This window comes from Nicotiana tomentosiformis, chromosome 7 (genome assembly GCF_000390325.3).
Source record: "Nicotiana tomentosiformis chromosome 7, ASM39032v3, whole genome shotgun sequence".
NCBI lineage: Eukaryota > Viridiplantae > Streptophyta > Magnoliopsida > Solanales > Solanaceae > Nicotiana > Nicotiana tomentosiformis.
This window is the reverse complement of record NC_090818.1, coordinates 125,838,619-125,857,457: the sequence shown is the minus strand read 5'-3', so window position 1 is coordinate 125,857,457 and position 18,839 is coordinate 125,838,619. Positions and strand designations below refer to the sequence as shown.

Here is an 18,839-nt window from a genome sequence, read left to right as displayed (position 1 = left end):
AAAGTATATTTTTTGATGAAGTAAATTAATTTGATAAATATATGGGAAAGACACTGTATACAAGAAGTATACCAAAAATAGAGAACATAAAATTAGTGTGTAGATGATGTCAATTCGAAGTTTACAATAGACGAGGCAACTCAAGCACAACCACTGAAACATTTTAATGTGGTCTACACTGCATAATTGCATATCTTTTTTGCTGTTCCTTGTACATTTTTCTTTCCTTTTCTGAGAGCCTATTTTGAGGGATAGTAACTGGTCTAGAGAAAAGTAGTTACATATTCTCTTTAGGTTTTACTGGAGCCCTCTGTTAACTCGTGAAGTTTTGTCATGAATGCTGCAAGATAAGATTCTTAGTAAGCAGCAATCTGAATCACTCAAGAGTCAACAGGATTTTTTCCAGGCGAAAACCATCTGCACTAGCTTCTTTTGCCTTTTTATTTGTTTTCAATGGGCAGCAGTTCTGATGGTGATGGTACACTAATCAGGATACATGGACTCGTGCAATCAAGCCAGCCTATCTCCTTTTAATCGCTAGCCTAAACCCGTGTTTGATATTTCAAATTTATTCTAATCTAGAAGCATCCGAACCATTTTCCAGGGTGAGGCATAAGTTCAACAAAGGGAGAGTAGTGGAGGTAGCTTGTTTACCTTGTATATGGAGGAAGGCAATGTTAGTCTTGTATAGGGGAAAGAAATGGGAAAACAAGTTATGTTTGCCTAAGAAAAATAATGGTGCCATCTTGTAGGAAGTGTTTCACTGTTTTGGTAATTTCTCAATGTCTGAGTGGTGTAATGTTTGGTTATGTGAACTAGTATTGGTTTCGAACTATCTTCTTAAGTGAGGCGAAGATGCACGTGCTCTTGTTGTGAGACAACTTTGAAAGATTATTCTGCAGTTGTCCAACTATCATCAAATGATTTCAGTGTTGATGCTATTATGCTGGGTGGCAATGCGTGTCTACTACTTGTTTGACCATATGCTCTCTCTATCCAGAATACAGAACACTCGCTTGCTCTCAGGATATGCTCCTTAATATTTTGTGTTTTGACTTCAGTTAATTTCCAGCAGTTCATATTTTTCTCTATGTGCAAGTCGCTTATCTAGAAAACTCATTTTTCTAACTCTGTTTGTTACAGGAAAAGGGATGAGGATTGGAGAGTGGGTGATATTATTCATACACTGACAAATAGAAGATGGTCGGAAAAGTGTGTTTCATATGCGGAAAGTCATGATCAAGCTCTAGTTGGTGATAAAACTATAGCATTCTGGTTGATGGACAAGGTTATATATACTTTTTCTGTCTTTTCTCAGCAATCAAATTGAAACTTAAGATTGGGCATGCCACTTGAAGGAGAACTTTAGTTTTGCATTATTAACTCATCCATTTATTCGAGGGAGAAGTCTGCATTCTTTCACCTACCATTTCTATTAGAACAACAACAACAAACCCAGTGTAATCCCACAAGTGGGGTCTTGGGAGGGTAGAGTATACGCAAACCTTACCCCGACCTTGGGAAGGTAGAGAGGCTGTTTCCACCAGTTCTATTAGATATTCTATAATTTCACGAAACTATCAGCTTCATTTCCGAAGTAAATTTTCTCTGAAGGATGTATTCATACATGAATCTACTACTTTCTCCCTTTTAAAAAAGCACCGTCATGTTCTTTTATAAGCTGGATATTTTTTGTGTATTTTGATGATTACCCTTTTTATTTCTCTAATAGTAATGCGTGAGCATGAATATCCCATGTCCTGTCCTATTAGCTTTACAACAGAATGGAGTTGTTAACACGCAATTATGTCAACTATGAGTCTAAATAATGCTCCAAAATTACGTCTTCAAGGGCTAGAGCTGTGTGTTTTCTTGATTTAGTTTATCAAGTTCTCATGTAATTCTTTAATCCCCCCCCCCCCCCCCCAAACGCAACTATTCTTTTCAGGATATGTATGATTTTATGGCTCTGGATAGACCGTCAACACCATTAATAGATCGTGGGATTGCGTTGCACAAGATGATCAGGCTTGTAACTATGGGATTAGGAGGAGAAGGATACCTAAATTTCATGGGAAATGAATTTGGCCACCCTGGTATAGATTGCTAACATTTTTGTTCCTTGGCCTTAATTCTTTGCTAGGCTGCTTTTGATCGTGTACAATTTTCTTTCCTGGTATTCTTTATTGTACATTAATACATTCACTTATATTTTCCAGAGTGGATTGATTTCCCTAGGGCTGAACAACACCTCCCTGATGGACAAGTGATTCCCGGAAACAATTTCAGTTATGATAAATGCAGACGGAGATTTGATCTGGTTAGCCCTTGCATTATTTCTTATCCAGGTTGTATGCTTTACCGTTCTAGCTTCTTGGTGCATTGATGTGGCGCTGATGCAAATACTCCCTCTGTTCCCAAAGGGAATGATGGGGTTTAGAGTACAAGGGTCAAAATATTTAATTTTCGGCGTGAATTTGGACGTTGATTTCTTAATTATTTTGAATATCGACATATTTACTAATTATATAAACATACTGTAAATCATATTTTCTTACAAATGCATTGTCAAAGAAAACATTCCTTGGTTCCCTATACAGTAACAATGTCATACTAAATGGAACGGAGAGATTAATGTTTTGAGGCTGTCTTTACGCTGAGCAAGGGTGAGTGATCAGATTACTTAATAGAGCTGCTAGCAAAAAACTTTGTGGGATAAAGAGAGTATAACAAAAAGATAATTCGCTTAGATAGATAATAACTCAACATAAATAATGTTGTCTATGCTTATAGTGAATTGACATGTTACATTTATCAATTGAAAGTTGAAAGTCTAGCTTGGTTGCTTTGTGAACTATGATGACCTCTTTTATCTCCTTAAGGGTAAGTCAGGTCTTGTCTACAGTTTACAGAATCATCCTTTTCTGACACGCAAACTGTAGCTTTTATGAGTTCTGTCATTAGTGTAAATATGCATTGACATTTATGTTTCATGTAGAGTAATTTTTCCCCCAAATACTTCATACTCTTGTCTTTTTGCACGGACATAACAAAATTTCGGTAAAAGAGAGAGGATAAGGTTCATTCCATTGTCTAGTTAAGAAGTGAAAGAAACGATAAAAAAAAGTGGGATCACACACACGATTCCCATCAGCTTTTTCTATTTTGGTTAAAGAGAAGTATAAGGACCAATATACTTCTAACTTTTTCTTGGCGTTATTCCAAGTTCCTTTTTAGCTTTTTTCAGTCTTAATTTGTGAGTGCTTATCCTTGCTGGATATTCAGGGAGATGCAGATTATTTAAGATACCATGGGTTGCAAGAATTTGACCAGGCTATGCAGCATCTTGAAGAGAGATATGAGGTATGTGTTTATATTGTGCCGCTTTCTCAGTTTTGTGCTTCTTGATTTCCCATACCAGTAGTTTTTCATTTGTTTGAGGAACTTCATTAAGCTCTTGTAAAACATAGTCTCAGATCTATGTGATAGCATAATCATGTAGTGTCTTTTACTATCTGGCTAAATACAGTTTGCTGAAAATTCTTGTCCATAACCAGTAATCATTTATCATTCTTTGAACAACCAGACGAAGCTGGGATCCAGTCATTTACTTTACTGATTCATGAGAATTAGTTTCTGGTTATGGTAGTCTTACAGATATTCTGATTCATGGAAAAATGCAGTTAAAGTTTCGAACTTGTAGCAAATTTTTGAAAGAGATATAACCAGCAACTTTTTGAAAGAGTTACCCACCCTATTTACCGAAGACTTAACCAGCACTAAATAGTTACTCCCTCCGTCTCAATTTAGATGAGTTAGTTTGACTCGGCACGGAGTTTATGGGGAAAAAAAGACTTGAAAAACTTGTGGTCTTAAAAGCCTAAGGGTAAAAGCTTTGTGGGGCCATGACATTTGTGTGGTTATAAAAACTTCTCATTAAGGGTAAAATGGGTAAAATGAAGAGTTTAAAGTTGAATTATTTCCAATTATAGAAATGTGTCATTCTTTTCGGAACAGACTAATAAGGAAAGTGTGTCATCTAAATTGAAACAGAGGGAGTATTAGGTTTAACAGAGTCCCAATTCGAAGATTATAAAATTCCTAATGCTTAATTGTAGCTTGGATTATTGAGCTAATAGTTCTTTTTGGTGTTTGGTGGTGGAAATTGGTGTGCGAAGATGAAGTAGACAATTCTATGTTTGCTGTCTGTTGGGAGAAACTAGGCACTACCCTCTCACATCCTTTTGCATATTTCAAGTTAACACCTTCAATGTTTGCTCAGCGGTGCTCTAGCCTTCCATCATCTTCCTATCTTGCTCAATTTGTGACTCTCTTGCCTTCCGGCTCACCCCCCCCCCCCAAACCCCCACCCCCCCCCCCCCTGCTCGAACATCCTTAGAAACCTTGAAGGACATTGTCACTGTGAGAAGGCACGGGAGAAAATATGTTATTGATATTGGATGATAAATACAATACAAGAGGTCCCTATTTATAGCTATACACTACAAGGAGATATTACTCCTCTTCCATTGTGGGACAAGACTACACTATACATATCTATAAACTAACACTCCCTCTCAAGCCGGTGCATACACATCATATGTACCGAGCTTGTTACACATGTAACTAATACGAGAACCAGTAAGAGACTTAGTGAAAATATCTGCTAGTTGATCATTCGACTTTACAAACTTTGTAACAATATCTCCTGAAAGTATTTTTTCTCTGACAAAGTGACAGTCGATCTCAATGTGTTTAGTCCTCTCATGGAACACCGGATTTGACGCAATATGAAGAGCAGCTTGGTTATCACACACTAGTTCCATCTTGCTGATTTCTCCGAACTTTAACTCCTTGAGCAACTGCTTGACCCAAACTAACTTCACACGTCGCCATAGCCATGGCCCGATATTCGGCTTCGGCGCTAGATCGAGCAACTACATTCTGTTTCTTGCTCTTCCACGAGACCAAATTACCTCCTACTAGAACACAATATCCAGACGTAGAACGTCTATCAAAAGGTGATCCTGCCTAATCAGCATCTGTGTACCCAACAATCTGCTCGTGGTCTCGATCCTCGAATAGTAATCCTTTGCCTGGAGCTGACTTTATATACCGAAGAATGCGAACAACTGCATCCTAGTGACTATCACATGGAGAATCCATAAACTGACTTACAACACTCACCGGAAAAGAAATGTCAGGTCTAGTCACTGTGAGGTAATTCAATTTGCCAACCAACCTCCTATATCTCGTAGGGTCTCTAAGAGGCTCCCCATGTCCAGGCAGAAGCTTAGCATTCGGATCCATAGGAGAGTCAATAGGTCTGCAACCCATCATTCCAGTCTCCTCAAGAATGTCTAAGGCATACTTCCGCTGTGAAATAACAATACCTGAGCTAGACTGAGCGACCTCAATACCTAGAAAATACTTCAATCTGCCCAGATCCTTAGTCTGGAAGTGCTGAAAGAGATGTTCCTTCAGATTAGTAATACCATCCTGATCATTACCAGTAATAACAATATCATCAACATAAACCACTAGATAAATACACAGATTAGGAGCAGAATGCCGATAAAACACAGAGTGATCAGCCTCACTACGAGTCATGCCGAACTCCTGAATAATTGTGCTGAACTTACCAAACCAAGCTCGAGGGGACTGTTTCAAACCATATAGACAACCATTAAACTCCCCCTGAGCAACAAAACCAGGTGGTTGCTCCATATAAACTTCTTCCTCAAGATCACCGTGGAGAAAAGCATTCTTAATATCTAACTGATAAAGAGGCCAATGACGTACAGCAGCCATGGACAAAAAGAGACGAATAGATGCTACTTTAGCCACGGGAGAGAAAGTATCACTATAATCAAGCCCAAAAATCTGAGTATATCCTTTTGCAACAAGACGAGCCTTAAGCCGATCAATCTGGCCATCCGGGCCGACTTTGACTGCATAAACCCAACGACAACCAACAGTAGACTTACCTGCAGGAAGAGGAACAAGCTCCCAAGTGTCACTCGCATGTAAAGCAGACATCTCGTCAATCATAGCATGTCGCCATCCTGGATGAGATAGTGCCTCACCTGTAGACTTAGGGATAGAAACAGTGGACAAAGAAGATATAAAAGCATAATGTGGTGACGACAGACGAATGATAACTTAAACCGACATAGTGGGGATTAGGATTAAGTGTGGATCGTACACCTTTGCGGAGTGCAATTGGTTGACTAAGAGGAGACAAGTCCGCAGTAGGTGCAGAATCTGATGCGGGGCGTGAATCACCTGGGCCCGATGCTGGATGTGGACGACGATGATAAGTCAAGAATAGTGGAGCTGCAGAAGGTTGAACTGGATTATGTGGAGGAACTGGAGCTATAGGTGGTGGAGCTACAACCGGAGCTGTAGGTGGTGGAACTGGAGCTATAGGTGGTAGAGCTACAACTGGAGCTATAGGTGGTGGAGCTACAACTGGAGCTGTAGGTGGTGGAGCTGGAGTGACTGAATCTCCAAAAGATGAAACTGGTAGTACCTCAGAATTATCTAAGTGATGACCTGAACCTATGAAGTATGATTGGGTTTCAAAGAAGGTAACATCAGCGGACATAAGGTACCGCTGGAGGTCAGGAGAGTAGCATCGATACCCCTTTTGTGTTCTCGAGAAACCCAGAAATACGCACTTAAGAGCACGATGAGCTAACTTATCTGTTCCTGGAGTAAGGTTATAGACAAAACAAGTGCTTCCAAAGATACGGGGTGGAAGAGAGAACAAAGGTAAGTAGGAAAACAAGACAGAGAATGGAATTTGGTTCTGGATAGCTGAAGATGGCATACGATTAATAAGATAGCAAGATGTAAGAACGGCATCCCCCAAAAACGCAACGGAGCATGAGATTGTATGAGTAGGGTACGAGCAGTTTCAATAAGATGTCTATTCTTTCTTTCAGCTACCCCATTTTGTTGAGATGTGTACGGACAAGATGTTTGATGAATAATCCCATGAGATTTCATAAACTGCTGAAATGGGGAAGACAAATACTCTCGAGCATTATCACTACGAAATGTGCGAATAGAAACCCCAAATTGATTTTGAATTTCAGCGTGGAAGGTCTGGAAAATAGAAAACAGCTCAGATCGATTTTTTATCAAAAATATCCAAGTGCACCTGGAAAAATCATCAATGAAACTAACAAAGTAGCGGAATCCTAAGGTGGAACTGACCCGACTAGGACCCCAAATATCTGAATGGACTAAAGTAAAAGGTGACTCTGCTCGATTATCAAGACGTCGAGGGAAATGGGGGCGGGTATGCTTACCGAGCTGACATGACTCACACTCTAGAGCTGACAAGTGAGATAAATCAGATACCATTTTCTGAAGTTTTGACAAACTGGGATGTCCCAACCGTTTATGTAATAAATCTGGTGAATCAGTAACAGGACAAGTTGTAGAAGGAAGACAAGATGTGAGTCCATGTGATTTAGCAAGGATAAAGTCCGTTTGATTCACGCCCGGTACCAATGATCCGCCCCGTACTGCGTTTCTGTATAAAAACATGGTCATCAAGAAATAAAACAGCGCATTTAAGTGATTTGGCTAAGCGACTAACAGCTATGAGATTAAAAAGACTATTGGGAACATAAAGGACTGAATCTAAATGTAAGGAAGGAAGTGGGCTTGCTTGACCTATTGCAGTTGCCATGGTTTGAGACCCATTGGCCATTGTGACTTTTGGAAGAGATTGAGAATATGAAATAGTAGTGAAAAAAGATTTGTTACCATAAATATGATCTCATGCACCTGAATCAATGACCCAAGACTCAGAGGATGAAGATTGGGAGAAACAAGTCACGCTATTACCTGTTTGAACAATAGAAGCTATCTCAGAAGATGTCTGCTTACATGCTTTGTACCGAAGGAACTCAATATAATCTGCTAAAGAAACCATCCGACTATTCAAAGCATCGGTTCACATGTCGCTACGAGATGTAGTAGTAGAGTTAACTTGAAATAGTGGAAATAAGTAACTCCGGTGAGAAAACTGAAGAAATAGCTTGAAAAACACTGTTTACAGCAGGAAAACAGAACACTATTTCTGTGCCGGAAACACTGTTCACGCGCGGAAATACTGTAGCTCGCCGGAAAATTCCAAAGTTGTCGGAATTTGTTGTAACCAGGATGGATAGACTCGGAATTCCTTTGTGAGCAAGCTGTCCTGAAGAAATATTTTCAAAAAATGGCCAGAAAGGTCACTGTTCACGCCGGAAAAATATAAAAGTGGCCGAAATTTGATTTGAATTAGATGGGTAGGCTCGGAATTTTAAGGAGAACACACTGTCCTGAAGAAGCTTCGCGAAAAAATGGCCGGAAAGTGGCCGGAACCCTCGCCGGAAAAGTTGTTGCCGGCGCGTGGAGGAGCGTGGCGGCTTTTCTGCCGGATAAAATTTCAGGGGTTGGTAGTCGGAGGGTGATCTACCTCGTGGTGGTGTTGGTTTTAGCACAACACCGACAGAAAGTGACTTTCACTTAGACAAGCCTTAGGTCACCGGAAAAATTACACGATGACTAAGTTCTTTCTTCCCGGTTAACGCTGGAATGACGTACAGCGATCTTTTCTCTCTAATGCTCTGATACCATATGAGAAGGCACGGGAGAAAATATGTTATTGATATTGGATGATAAATACAATACAAGAGGTCCCTATTTATAGCTATACACTACAAGGAGATATTACTCCTCTTCCAATGTGGGACAAGACTACACTATACATATCTATAAACTAACAGTCACAATGCAATGAAATCACCAAGAAACCACAATTAAAGTGTCAATTAAATGCTTAACTCCATATTATCATATGGGACATGCAATGACACATTTTATCTCCAATTTCTGCAATTCAGCAAACATAGTGAAAACCATCATTAAAACAATCAGAATATGAGCAATATATCCATAGGCCCATCACCTAGTTTCAAAACAAAGATTTAGAGATACCTTGGCTGTACCAGTATAGTTAACACTTTGTTTGTATGGAAATCCAGCTCACAGTGCATTTATGTATTTCTTTCACCAAATATCAAGTGCAGGTTGCTCATGGATCTTACTAAAGAACAAATAGAATGATGATTATCTTAAAAATCATCTCTAGAGTTTTGAAACTTATCGTTAACTCTCTCAACCTTGGTAATGTCTATTAGATCTTACTGCGCCCTTAGAGCATGTTGAAGTGTCCAATCTTTCTTCTTTTCCTGACGGTTCCAGGCTTCCAGTGTCATTTTCAGACATCCAAGTCCCCTGAGGCTCAATCATCTTTTTCTTTTAAATTTTTCCTGCTCATCTGTTGTCCCTAGGTTGTCAAAAGCATCTTTCAGCCAACTTTAAAACTTGATAATGACATGTGTTGCAACTTCTAATGGAAAATCATGGAAAAAGAGAAAATATGGAACAATCAAGTTATTTTTATGCTAATCTCTTGGCAGTCTTCTATACACAACAAGCATGATAATAGTCTGTCGTTAGCTTTATTCTCTTTAGTGGTCATGTATATTTACTTTATTGTTCATACTGTGTTCATTTTTTATACTTCTGTGTAATGGACGAAACTTTATCTACTCTTTCTGGCAGTTTATGACTTCAGAACACCAGTACATATCACGAAAGGATGAAGGAGATAGGATGATTGTATTTGAAAGAGGTGACCTAGTTTTCGTCTTTAATTTTCACTGGACAAATAGTTATTCAGACTATCGCATAGGCTGCCTGAAGCCTGGAAAATACAAGGTATGCTAAGTTGAAACATGTCTACTTCGATAGTACATTTACTCATTCTTTCCTTTGAAATGGAGACCATCAGTTTTGTATAAGTAGTGCAACCGATTTATTTGACAATTGTAATGCATAATCAAAAAATGTTCTTTTGATTAATGAATCGTCAACTGTTCCCCATCGTGATCCCAATGGTTCATATTTCTCTGGTAAACATATTTGACAGAAAACTGATGTGGGTGATCCAAGTGAAAGCTCTTTTATGCCATCATCTTGGAACCTAAAATAAATCCATAGACTTCAGTTCTTTTCAGTACTATAGATAAATATGAAATGCAAAATCTGAATGCTGGTATTCTTTGACCATTAGTTTAGCTCTTCCCATACCTTTGCTTGCATTAGCCAATTTGTAAGATGATCAAGTGATTATTCAAGAATTGACACCTCAAGGTATTCACTTTCATATCAAGTGGTAGAACGATATTAAGGTTTTGTTAGATAGTTGATTTTATCAATGCAAATGTGAGGATGTGTTAGATTCAATTCAAAATCAGTACTTTATTGGAAACTAAGAATTTCTTGAAGAAACTCTGTAGTGGCGAACTCATGCTCTAATTTGGAGTTGGTCCATTTCCTGTATTTGATAAAGAGTAGGACATCCTGGTATCACACAATTGAGGTATCTTTTGGAAATGCTTAAAATAGGTGATTTCTAAGAACTTAAAGATTTCGGAATGCTGTCTTAAACTATCGCCTTCTTGATGCGGTCTATGCATTCAATTGATTTTCTTTTGACATGATTTAACTCAAATGTTGCACTTCCAGGTTGTCTTGGACTCGGATGATCCACTTTTTGGTGGCTTTGGAAGAATTGATCACAATGCTGAATTTTTCACCTTCGTAAGTAAAATCTCCCTCCATTATTTGTGTTATTTAATTTTCTTTCAGAAAGAAATTTCTATAAAAAATTCAATTTTGTCTATGCAGGAAGGGTGGTATGATGACCGTCCTAGTTCCTTTATGGTGTATGCACCTAGCAGAACGGCAGTGGTCTATGCACTAGTAGACAAAGTAGAAGAAGAAGTAGCTATTGAAGAATGAATGGACTTATTGAAAGATGCGAACACCACCCGGTTATCCAGATAAGCTTCTTGACAAGTCTGGCAATATTGCATTAGTCTTGGCGGAGTTTCATGTGACAAAGGTTTGCAGTTCTTTCCCCTACTAGCAGAGCAATATACGCAGAGATGAAGTGCTGAAGAAGCATGTAAAATCGATGAACTTATGTCAAACTGCTACACTAACTTCAGCAGGTTTTGCTTAGGAGTTCATATTGCATTCTGTAAATTATCATCTAGCTGAGCCAGTGGGTGGTAGCAGTAACATCTCTTTACATGTACAGCCAACTCGATATCAACTATATGACCTAGTATACAATAACTATAAAATGGAAATAGAGCTGATCTAATGATGTTTTATTGGGCTCAAAATTGGTGGCTAAAAGTGTTATTTAAAAAAAAAAAAAAAACATTTAGCCTAAAGCCGTCCACCCAACTGCTTATAATATGTGCACAACCTATGTATACCGGATGGAAAATATAAATAGTTGATCCGGCCGGCTATTTGTATAAGATCCCTTTTTTCCCTTCCAAGTTTTGCTACCAATTTGCTGGCTCCTATGTTATTGTTGGGAGACTTTAAAATTCTGGCAGATTGTTGTTGAGGACAAAACCGACGTTTTAAATGCCCCACCAAAGCTCCAACAAGTATGTACACGAAAATTCATCATAATTTGTGTCAAATGAAGGAGGCTTGTTGTTGTGGTTGGTTTGGGGCTAAATTTGTTGTTTCTGCACATCAATTTACCTTCTTGATTATGATAGTTAGTTAACTCCCTCGCTCTTTTTCCATTGGTCGCCCAGTGATAAACTGGCATGTTCTTTAGTGGATTGATCATTAAATAGATATAAAATAGGCATAAATTTTAACATCACCATAGAAAAAGATTGGATCTTTCGTCTTTGGACAAAACAACGTAATATCAATCTTAATGTTGGAAAAGATGAGAAGAGTATGATAAAGAGAGACGAGCTCAAGAAAGAAATAAGCAAAGCATTCATGATTTCACCTACACAAACCAAAATAATACAAACTCCATATTGCAAGCACCAGCTTTGTAAGGTGAAAGATGAAAAAAGTTGAACAAAGCAAAAGAAGTTATAGTAGGGTCCAAAAACACCATTGTCATGAAAAATCAACAGTGCACTTATAGTCAAGTGCTAACATAACTAGCCTCTGATGTGCTACCCCGCGGCAACTGATGCAAAACGCTCGTTGGAGACGAGTTAGATGTCGATGACCTTAGAGCCTCGGCTAGTGGTCCGCCCATCGATGTCACTTGGTTCGTTCCCCACGTGGTGACTCGAGCACCAGACTTCTGTCTATCTCCGGTTGAGAGCTTTAACGAGAAGTCGGACGAGGGGTTTCCGGGCATCGAAATGGAGAGGCTGGTGGCAGAAGCCACAGAGCTACCATTGCTTCTGGCATTATTGCCTTCCTCAAGTTGTCTAGGCCAATCATCAAAGAAACAACGAAGGATTTGGCTACTGGATTTACCATCCCCAGTAACATCATTTTGGACTTCCAATGGGCCTTTTTTCTCAATAGTGGATTCTGAGGGCCTACAAAAAATCATGTTAGCCCAGCCCAAATCAAGCAAAAGGCAAAATAAATAAATACACCATTAAGTTAAGTTGACTTATAACAGTAGATATTTTTTCATAATAAATTTGACATGATAACGTGATAAATATGATAAAGTAACTTATTATAATCCGTTAAATTATACTACAACAACAAGATACCCAGTATTATCTCACACTGTGGGGTCTGGGAAGGGTAATATGTACGTAGACCATACCCCTACCTTGTGGAGATAGAGAAGTTATTTCCTATAAACCTTCGACTCAGGGTTAAATTATACTAGGCCTATAAAAACATAAAACATGGAAAATCTACACAATATCGTCGCCTCCAAAATAATAGCAAAAAAAATTATATTTTTTATATATTAATGTATAATAAGCATATAATATACATAATCAAGATATATATTTGACTAGCAGCTGTAATTATTTTTTAGTCTGACCAACTAAATATGTTAATAGCCCAAAAAACATCAGTACATAAGGGGGGCCTATATATGTGCAGAGACACAGAACAAGTGGATGGGGTGAGTCCTACTCAATATGCACAACCAAAAAAGTAGCTCTGTGCCAAAGCAAACTTCAGAAAAAATCAAGAAGGTGGGGTTTGGGGTCCAACTATGAAATTGAAAGTGGACCAAACTATCTTAAATGAGATTCTAAAAATCCAAGAAAAAATCAGTAAGTGGACCCCTACCTGAGTTAGAAAGAAACAATAGGAAAATGTGATAATGGAATTTGAAGTAGATAAAGTCATTTGATCAGGGTATTAATTTATATATTCTTCCTTTTAGGAGACAAGTATCAAATCAACCAATGTTTCTTTAGAGGTGGTAGGGAAAAAGGAGAGGATGGGGGAGAAGAGAATAATACATATATTTAGTCCAATAATAATAATAATAATAAATTTAATGTAATCTCACAAGTGGGATTTGGGAAGGATAACGTGTACGCAGATCTTATCCTACCTTTGAAGGTAGAAAGGTTGTTTCTGATAATACAAATATTTAGTCCCTTTATTTAAAAGTTGAGTTCAATGCTCTTGTCACTTCTGCTAAAAAACAGTCATTTCCTTGTAGAAAGTAAAACTTGCTCTTGGGAAAATGATTAACTTTCATTAAGTGCAAAATTTGTATGAGAAGAATAAGTATGTATAAAGGAATATTGGTCCAAAATGTTGTTTAATTTTAATTAACTCACTAGGGGGAAAAATGATCAATCTAGTGGAGTTATAAATAATGAGGCAATACAGAAAATAGGACAAATCCTTCCCCATGTACAAGAACCAAGACTGACGTTTTACTTTATAAAATTGGAAAAAGAAAAGCACAAAATCCCAAAGAAATAACACAAGGGTATAATCACAACATATTCAAAAACTTCAAAGGTTTAAGTTATATATACGGACAATCCGAATTTTCCAACACCATTCGTGTAATTAACGTGTTATAGCAGATTGTTTACTCTTTTTTCCAATAATGTTTATTATAAGCATTAATTACATGTTATTACAACTTAACCTAATGTGTAAATATATTATGCATTGTGCATATATAACTTAAACTCAATTGTCAAAAATGCATACCTTTGATTGAGATGAAGAAGATCAATAGAAGGTGAAGTTCCGGATAGAGTAAAATGAGGTGCACTAGCATTAAGGACTTCACTGCCGCCACTGTTGGCGGTGTTAACACCGCCAGCAGGGACGGGGGCGGCCATTGTGGTGATTTCCACAGGCTTTCTTGAACGGTTACGGCCGCGGTGGACGTGGCGTTCACAGTATTTATGGCCACTAACAACATCCCTCGAACACCGCCATTTCTTCCCATCAGTTCTCCTACACCTCCCTGGCTCGGGATCCATGCCTGTTCTTCCCCAATATCCCGATTGTACCACTTCATTTATATTTTACACACAAAAAAAAAAAAATTGTCAGTACATATATTATAACATAACATAAAAATCGGTTCGAAAAAATATTGGTTTTTATAGCGAATAACTGTTATATAAGTATGTTATTATAGAGAGGTTTGACTGTATTTGTTATAAACAACTATCTGTACTTAAGTCGATGGTGTTACAATATTATACACTGTCCATACACAGAACTTAAAGAAAAGTACAAAATTATTCAAGTGATATACATATACTAAAAGAAATTCCTGATGTATATATATAGTAAGTATATAATAAAAGAAAAGCAATATTCTTGAAAATGCCAACAACAAAAAAATGAGATCAGTTGAGCTGATTGACTTAGGGGAGTACTAGTTTAAACTGATATAAAGGATGGATCTTTAGCTTAAATTTGTTGACAAAAGCTATAGAGCAGAACATATTTTCTTTAATATGTGTTTTTCCATTTTTCCAAGCTTAAAAATCAAGAAAATAAGAAATCACATCAAAATAGCATAGAAGGAGAAAAACAAATATAGGCTTTGAAACATGGAGGGGATAAAAGGGTAGTTTTTCTTAATTTAGTTGGCTGAGAATTATTGACCAACAACAAAAAAAATTCATCATGCATTACTCATTTCTCAAATTTTAAAAAAAGGCAGTCCGGTGCATTGGTGCATTAAACTCCAGCGGTGCGCATAGATCGGGGAAGGATCGGACCACAAGGATCTATTATACACAATCTTACTTTCCATTTATGCAAAAGGCTGTTTCCACATCTCAAACCAGTGACCTCCATGACAGCAATTTTACCAGTAACGCCCAGGCTCCCCTCATTTATCAAAGTATAATAATAATAATAATAATAATAATAATAGAGAAAACATCAAAATACAGATCCTTTCTCTATACAAACTAAGTATGAATAATTATACAGCAATATATTCTATTTTCACAATAAATTGAAAAGAAAAAGGAGATAATTAACTTACAGGCTTGTTGATAGTGGTGATATTGTTGAAAGGATTGAGGCAAGTAATTATAAGGAGAAGAAGTAATGAGACTTTTCTTAACAAGATGAAGAAGTTCAAGAGGAACAGGTGCACCAGCTAACATATGTCTATAAATCAAAGCCTGCAGTTCAAGTTCTTGCCACTGTGCCAAACTGAAATAACTACTTCCCATTCCTACTCCAAAAAAAAAAAAAAATATTATAGATATGTTACCTTAACAGTAAAAAAAATTCATAACTTTTAAATTGCACAAAAAAAAAAAACAGAAATAAAGGAGTATTAATAGGTGTTTGGATATAAAAAATGTTCTTGAAAATGAGTTTTGGAAAAAAGAAAAAAAGAATTATGGACAAATTAAAAGGATCCTTAGTATTTTACTCACTTGTAAATTTAGTGGGAGTGGAAGTTGAATCTGAAGAAAGAGGATATGCTGACAATTTGGTAGGTTCAGATACAAATAATGGAAGAGCAGAATCAGAAGCAGAATGTGAAAAAGAAGAGTCAAGGTCAAGAACAAGTCTTGGTAATTTTGCACAAGGTATTGGTATTTCTTCTTCTGACTCATTTTGCTGTTGTTGGTTTTTCCATTGCTTCAGATTAAAGTCCATTATTTGGGACAGTTTTCTCTCTTGTTTGTTGTTGTTATTGGCTTTGATATTAAGTTTGGTTTTTGGCAGTAGAAAAGGAATTTTTTTTTTGCAGAGAGTTCTGTGGACAGTTTATATATATCTTTTGTAGGAAGAGATCAGTGATATAGTTGAAAAAAGCCTGAAAAGTGTCTTGTTTGAGGCCACTTCACAAAGCCAAAGTGATGAAAAAGAAAAGAAAAGTCCTTTAGCTAAGCTCTGTTTAGAGCACTTGAGAAAAAAGACAGTCAGACAAGACAGTTGAGAGAAAAAGCAAAGTATAATATTACTATAAAGATTTTCAACTTATATACACTAACATGTAAAGTTGACGCAATGTGACGGAGGTTACAAGTTCGAGCCGTGAAAATAACCTTTTACAGAAATATAGGGTAAAGTTGCATACGATAGATCCTTGTGGTCCGATCCTTTTCCGGACCCCGCGCATAACGGGAACTTAGAGCAACGAGTTGTCCTTTTTGTACACTAACACTAACACCACCACCAACAACAAATTTAATGTAATCTCACAAGTGAGATCTGGAAAGGGTAGTGTATACGGAAATCGTACACCTACTTTGTGAAGATAGAAAGACTTCGATAGGATGTTGGCTAAGGAAAAATATAGTCACATCATTGTTGAAAAGAAATATAGCAATAGAGAAGTCATGAAAAAGAAGTAGTAACAAGAAGCGATAACAACTTCAAGATCATAAGATAACTTAAGCAAAAGAAATAACCGGTAGTAATAGAAATCCGAGTATAAGAAAGTACAAAAATAATATTGGTACTACATGTATGAAAAAGAAATTCGATCGACTGTCTACCAACTTTCTACGCTAGTTCTCGACCTTCACAACTTAATTGTGTAATGAAGTTTATATACTACTAGTATTATCATGTTCCTGGATTGGGGTCAATAGGAGATTAGTAAGGCTCGTGGCTTAGGTTGGTGACCTTCATTGCATTTTGAGCGGGTGCTCGCCTAAGATCGGCCCTTTGTCATAATTTGTAGCAACTAGAGCCTATGTTCGCGCAATCCCTACTTTTTAAAAATTTTATAAGTAATTTGCAAAGTACAACATGTTTACCTTTTATAATACGTTTCTCCTTCTGTTCATGGTTTATATTTTTTTATTTTATTTTTAGTCGGTTTCGAAAAAAATAAATTTTCAATTAGTAAATGCTAGTATTAAAAAAATAGGGTGTAAGTTTGTGCAGATTGTGTCTATCTGTAGCTGTAAGCCGTGGGAAGGGAACCAAAAGGAAAGAAAGAGATAAAGCTGCAGTTAATGAGGCTTAAATGCAATTCTATTTTGGGGCTCAAAAAACTTAACTTTTTCTTCATTATTTTTCCTGCTACAAGTCAAGAAACTGAACATCCCTGAGAATGTGATAAAAGGAGGAAAAAATGTAGTAAACAAGGAGCTGACAATTGCAAGTTCTATTTCAGCAAAAATCAGAGTTTGTCTAATTTTCATTAGTTGTGCTATGTTGTTACTACAAAGTTTAGGTCAAAGGCAGATTTATATGGTCAATTCTGTAAATGTAATTGAATCTGTTGATTTTGACTCTAACTTGTGATGATTCCATTGGTGATTTCCAGAAAACTTTTATATTTAAGATATGACACCTTTTTATTACACTTGAATAACAAGATAGTCACATTAAAACTTCTCTTCAACCTCATAATATTATGCAGTAGAGGCATTCTTTAAAATGGTTATTGTTTAAAAACCAAACCAAAAGATACCAAAATTATTTTTCTTTCACTAAGACGCATCAAAGAACAATGATCAGAGACAGAATCAGAATTTTAATTTTATGTATTCCAAATTTTAGTACTTTTAAGTTATTGGATATTAAATTAATATTAAATTATACTCTCTCTCTCCCAACTTATTTGAAGGTATTCGACTTTCAAGAATCAAACGAATTGTTCTTTGACCGTAATGTTTTCATATGCCTTTTAAATATTTCGATTATTAATTATTGTGACTTATACTATTTTTTTACGTAATTTCCAAATGTATAAATTCTATTTCAAAAAATTTAAAGATTTTATGTTCAAATATCTTGTCAGAATTAAGAAATTTGAATCTCGCAAAACGAAATATATTATATAAATTAAGATATAGGGATATATATTCAATAATTTTCTTAAGATAAATATATATTTTGAACTAAAATTACTGAATTCGACCGAATTATACTCTAGCTCCACCTGTAATCATGGTCAAAGAACTTTCAAAGGAAAAAAAAGAAAAGAAATTATTATGTAGTAATTTCTACTTAGCTAGTCTCGACTTTCTTTACAAGCTATGGCAAGCTTATATTACAAGTAGAAGTTAAAAAGTTTTATTTATGTTGGGGTATTTTTTGGCCCAATGTGAAAGTCCTTATGCTAACACATGAGCTCCTTTTTCCATGCACTTTCCAAATATGTTTTTTCTTTAGAAATGAAACAAGATTAGTATATTGTTTTGTTTAATTATTATATTACAAACACCAAGATATTCCCTGTTAAATGTTTCTCTAGGTGTTATTTACCAGAGATAAGATGATAAGACCTAGGGCAGATAAAACAATTATTTCTCTCCACATGCATGGCATGATAATGGCAAGTGTAACAATAATCAAACTTAAACTTTTGTGGTCAAATGTCTTCCTTTTCCTTTCTGATATATCTTGTGATAATAATCATCATAATAAATAATCATCACACATGAAACAAAATTCAAATCCTGTACTTAGTTTCTTGTTTTGTTGACCCCTCAATCTGATCAAATCAAATCATGTTCAGAGTCTGGATTTAGAGCAATGAAGCAACA

General features: G+C 36.5%; 2 protein-coding genes across 2 annotated transcripts in view; one reads left to right on the top strand and one right to left on the bottom strand.

The window, feature by feature from the left end:
• LOC104091324 (1,4-alpha-glucan-branching enzyme 2-2, chloroplastic/amyloplastic) overlaps positions 1–11,271 on the top strand; it is a 38,267-nt gene extending 26,996 nt beyond the window's left edge. The window contains exons 16-22 of the mRNA XM_070179735.1: positions 1,144–1,288; positions 1,949–2,096; positions 2,220–2,320; positions 3,286–3,363; positions 9,628–9,783; positions 10,594–10,668; positions 10,756–11,271. Of these exons, the coding sequence (XP_070035836.1) occupies positions 1,144–1,288; positions 1,949–2,096; positions 2,220–2,320; positions 3,286–3,363; positions 9,628–9,783; positions 10,594–10,668; positions 10,756–10,869 (817 nt within the window). The 3' untranslated portion in view covers positions 10,870–11,271. The remainder of the gene's footprint in view (positions 1–1,143; positions 1,289–1,948; positions 2,097–2,219; positions 2,321–3,285; positions 3,364–9,627; positions 9,784–10,593; positions 10,669–10,755) is intronic.
• A 589-nt stretch (positions 11,272–11,860) lies between these two features.
• On the bottom strand, positions 11,861–16,265 carry LOC104094743 (growth-regulating factor 3). Its single transcript, XM_009600721.4, has 4 exons — positions 15,765–16,265; positions 15,362–15,556; positions 14,059–14,368; positions 11,861–12,449 (listed from the first exon to the last, which is right to left on the bottom strand). Exons 1-4 carry the CDS (start codon positions 15,988–15,990, stop codon positions 12,041–12,043), a joined length of 1,140 nt encoding a protein of 379 aa, XP_009599016.1. The 5' UTR covers positions 15,991–16,265; the 3' UTR covers positions 11,861–12,040.
• Positions 16,266–18,839: the final 2,574 nt, after the last annotated feature.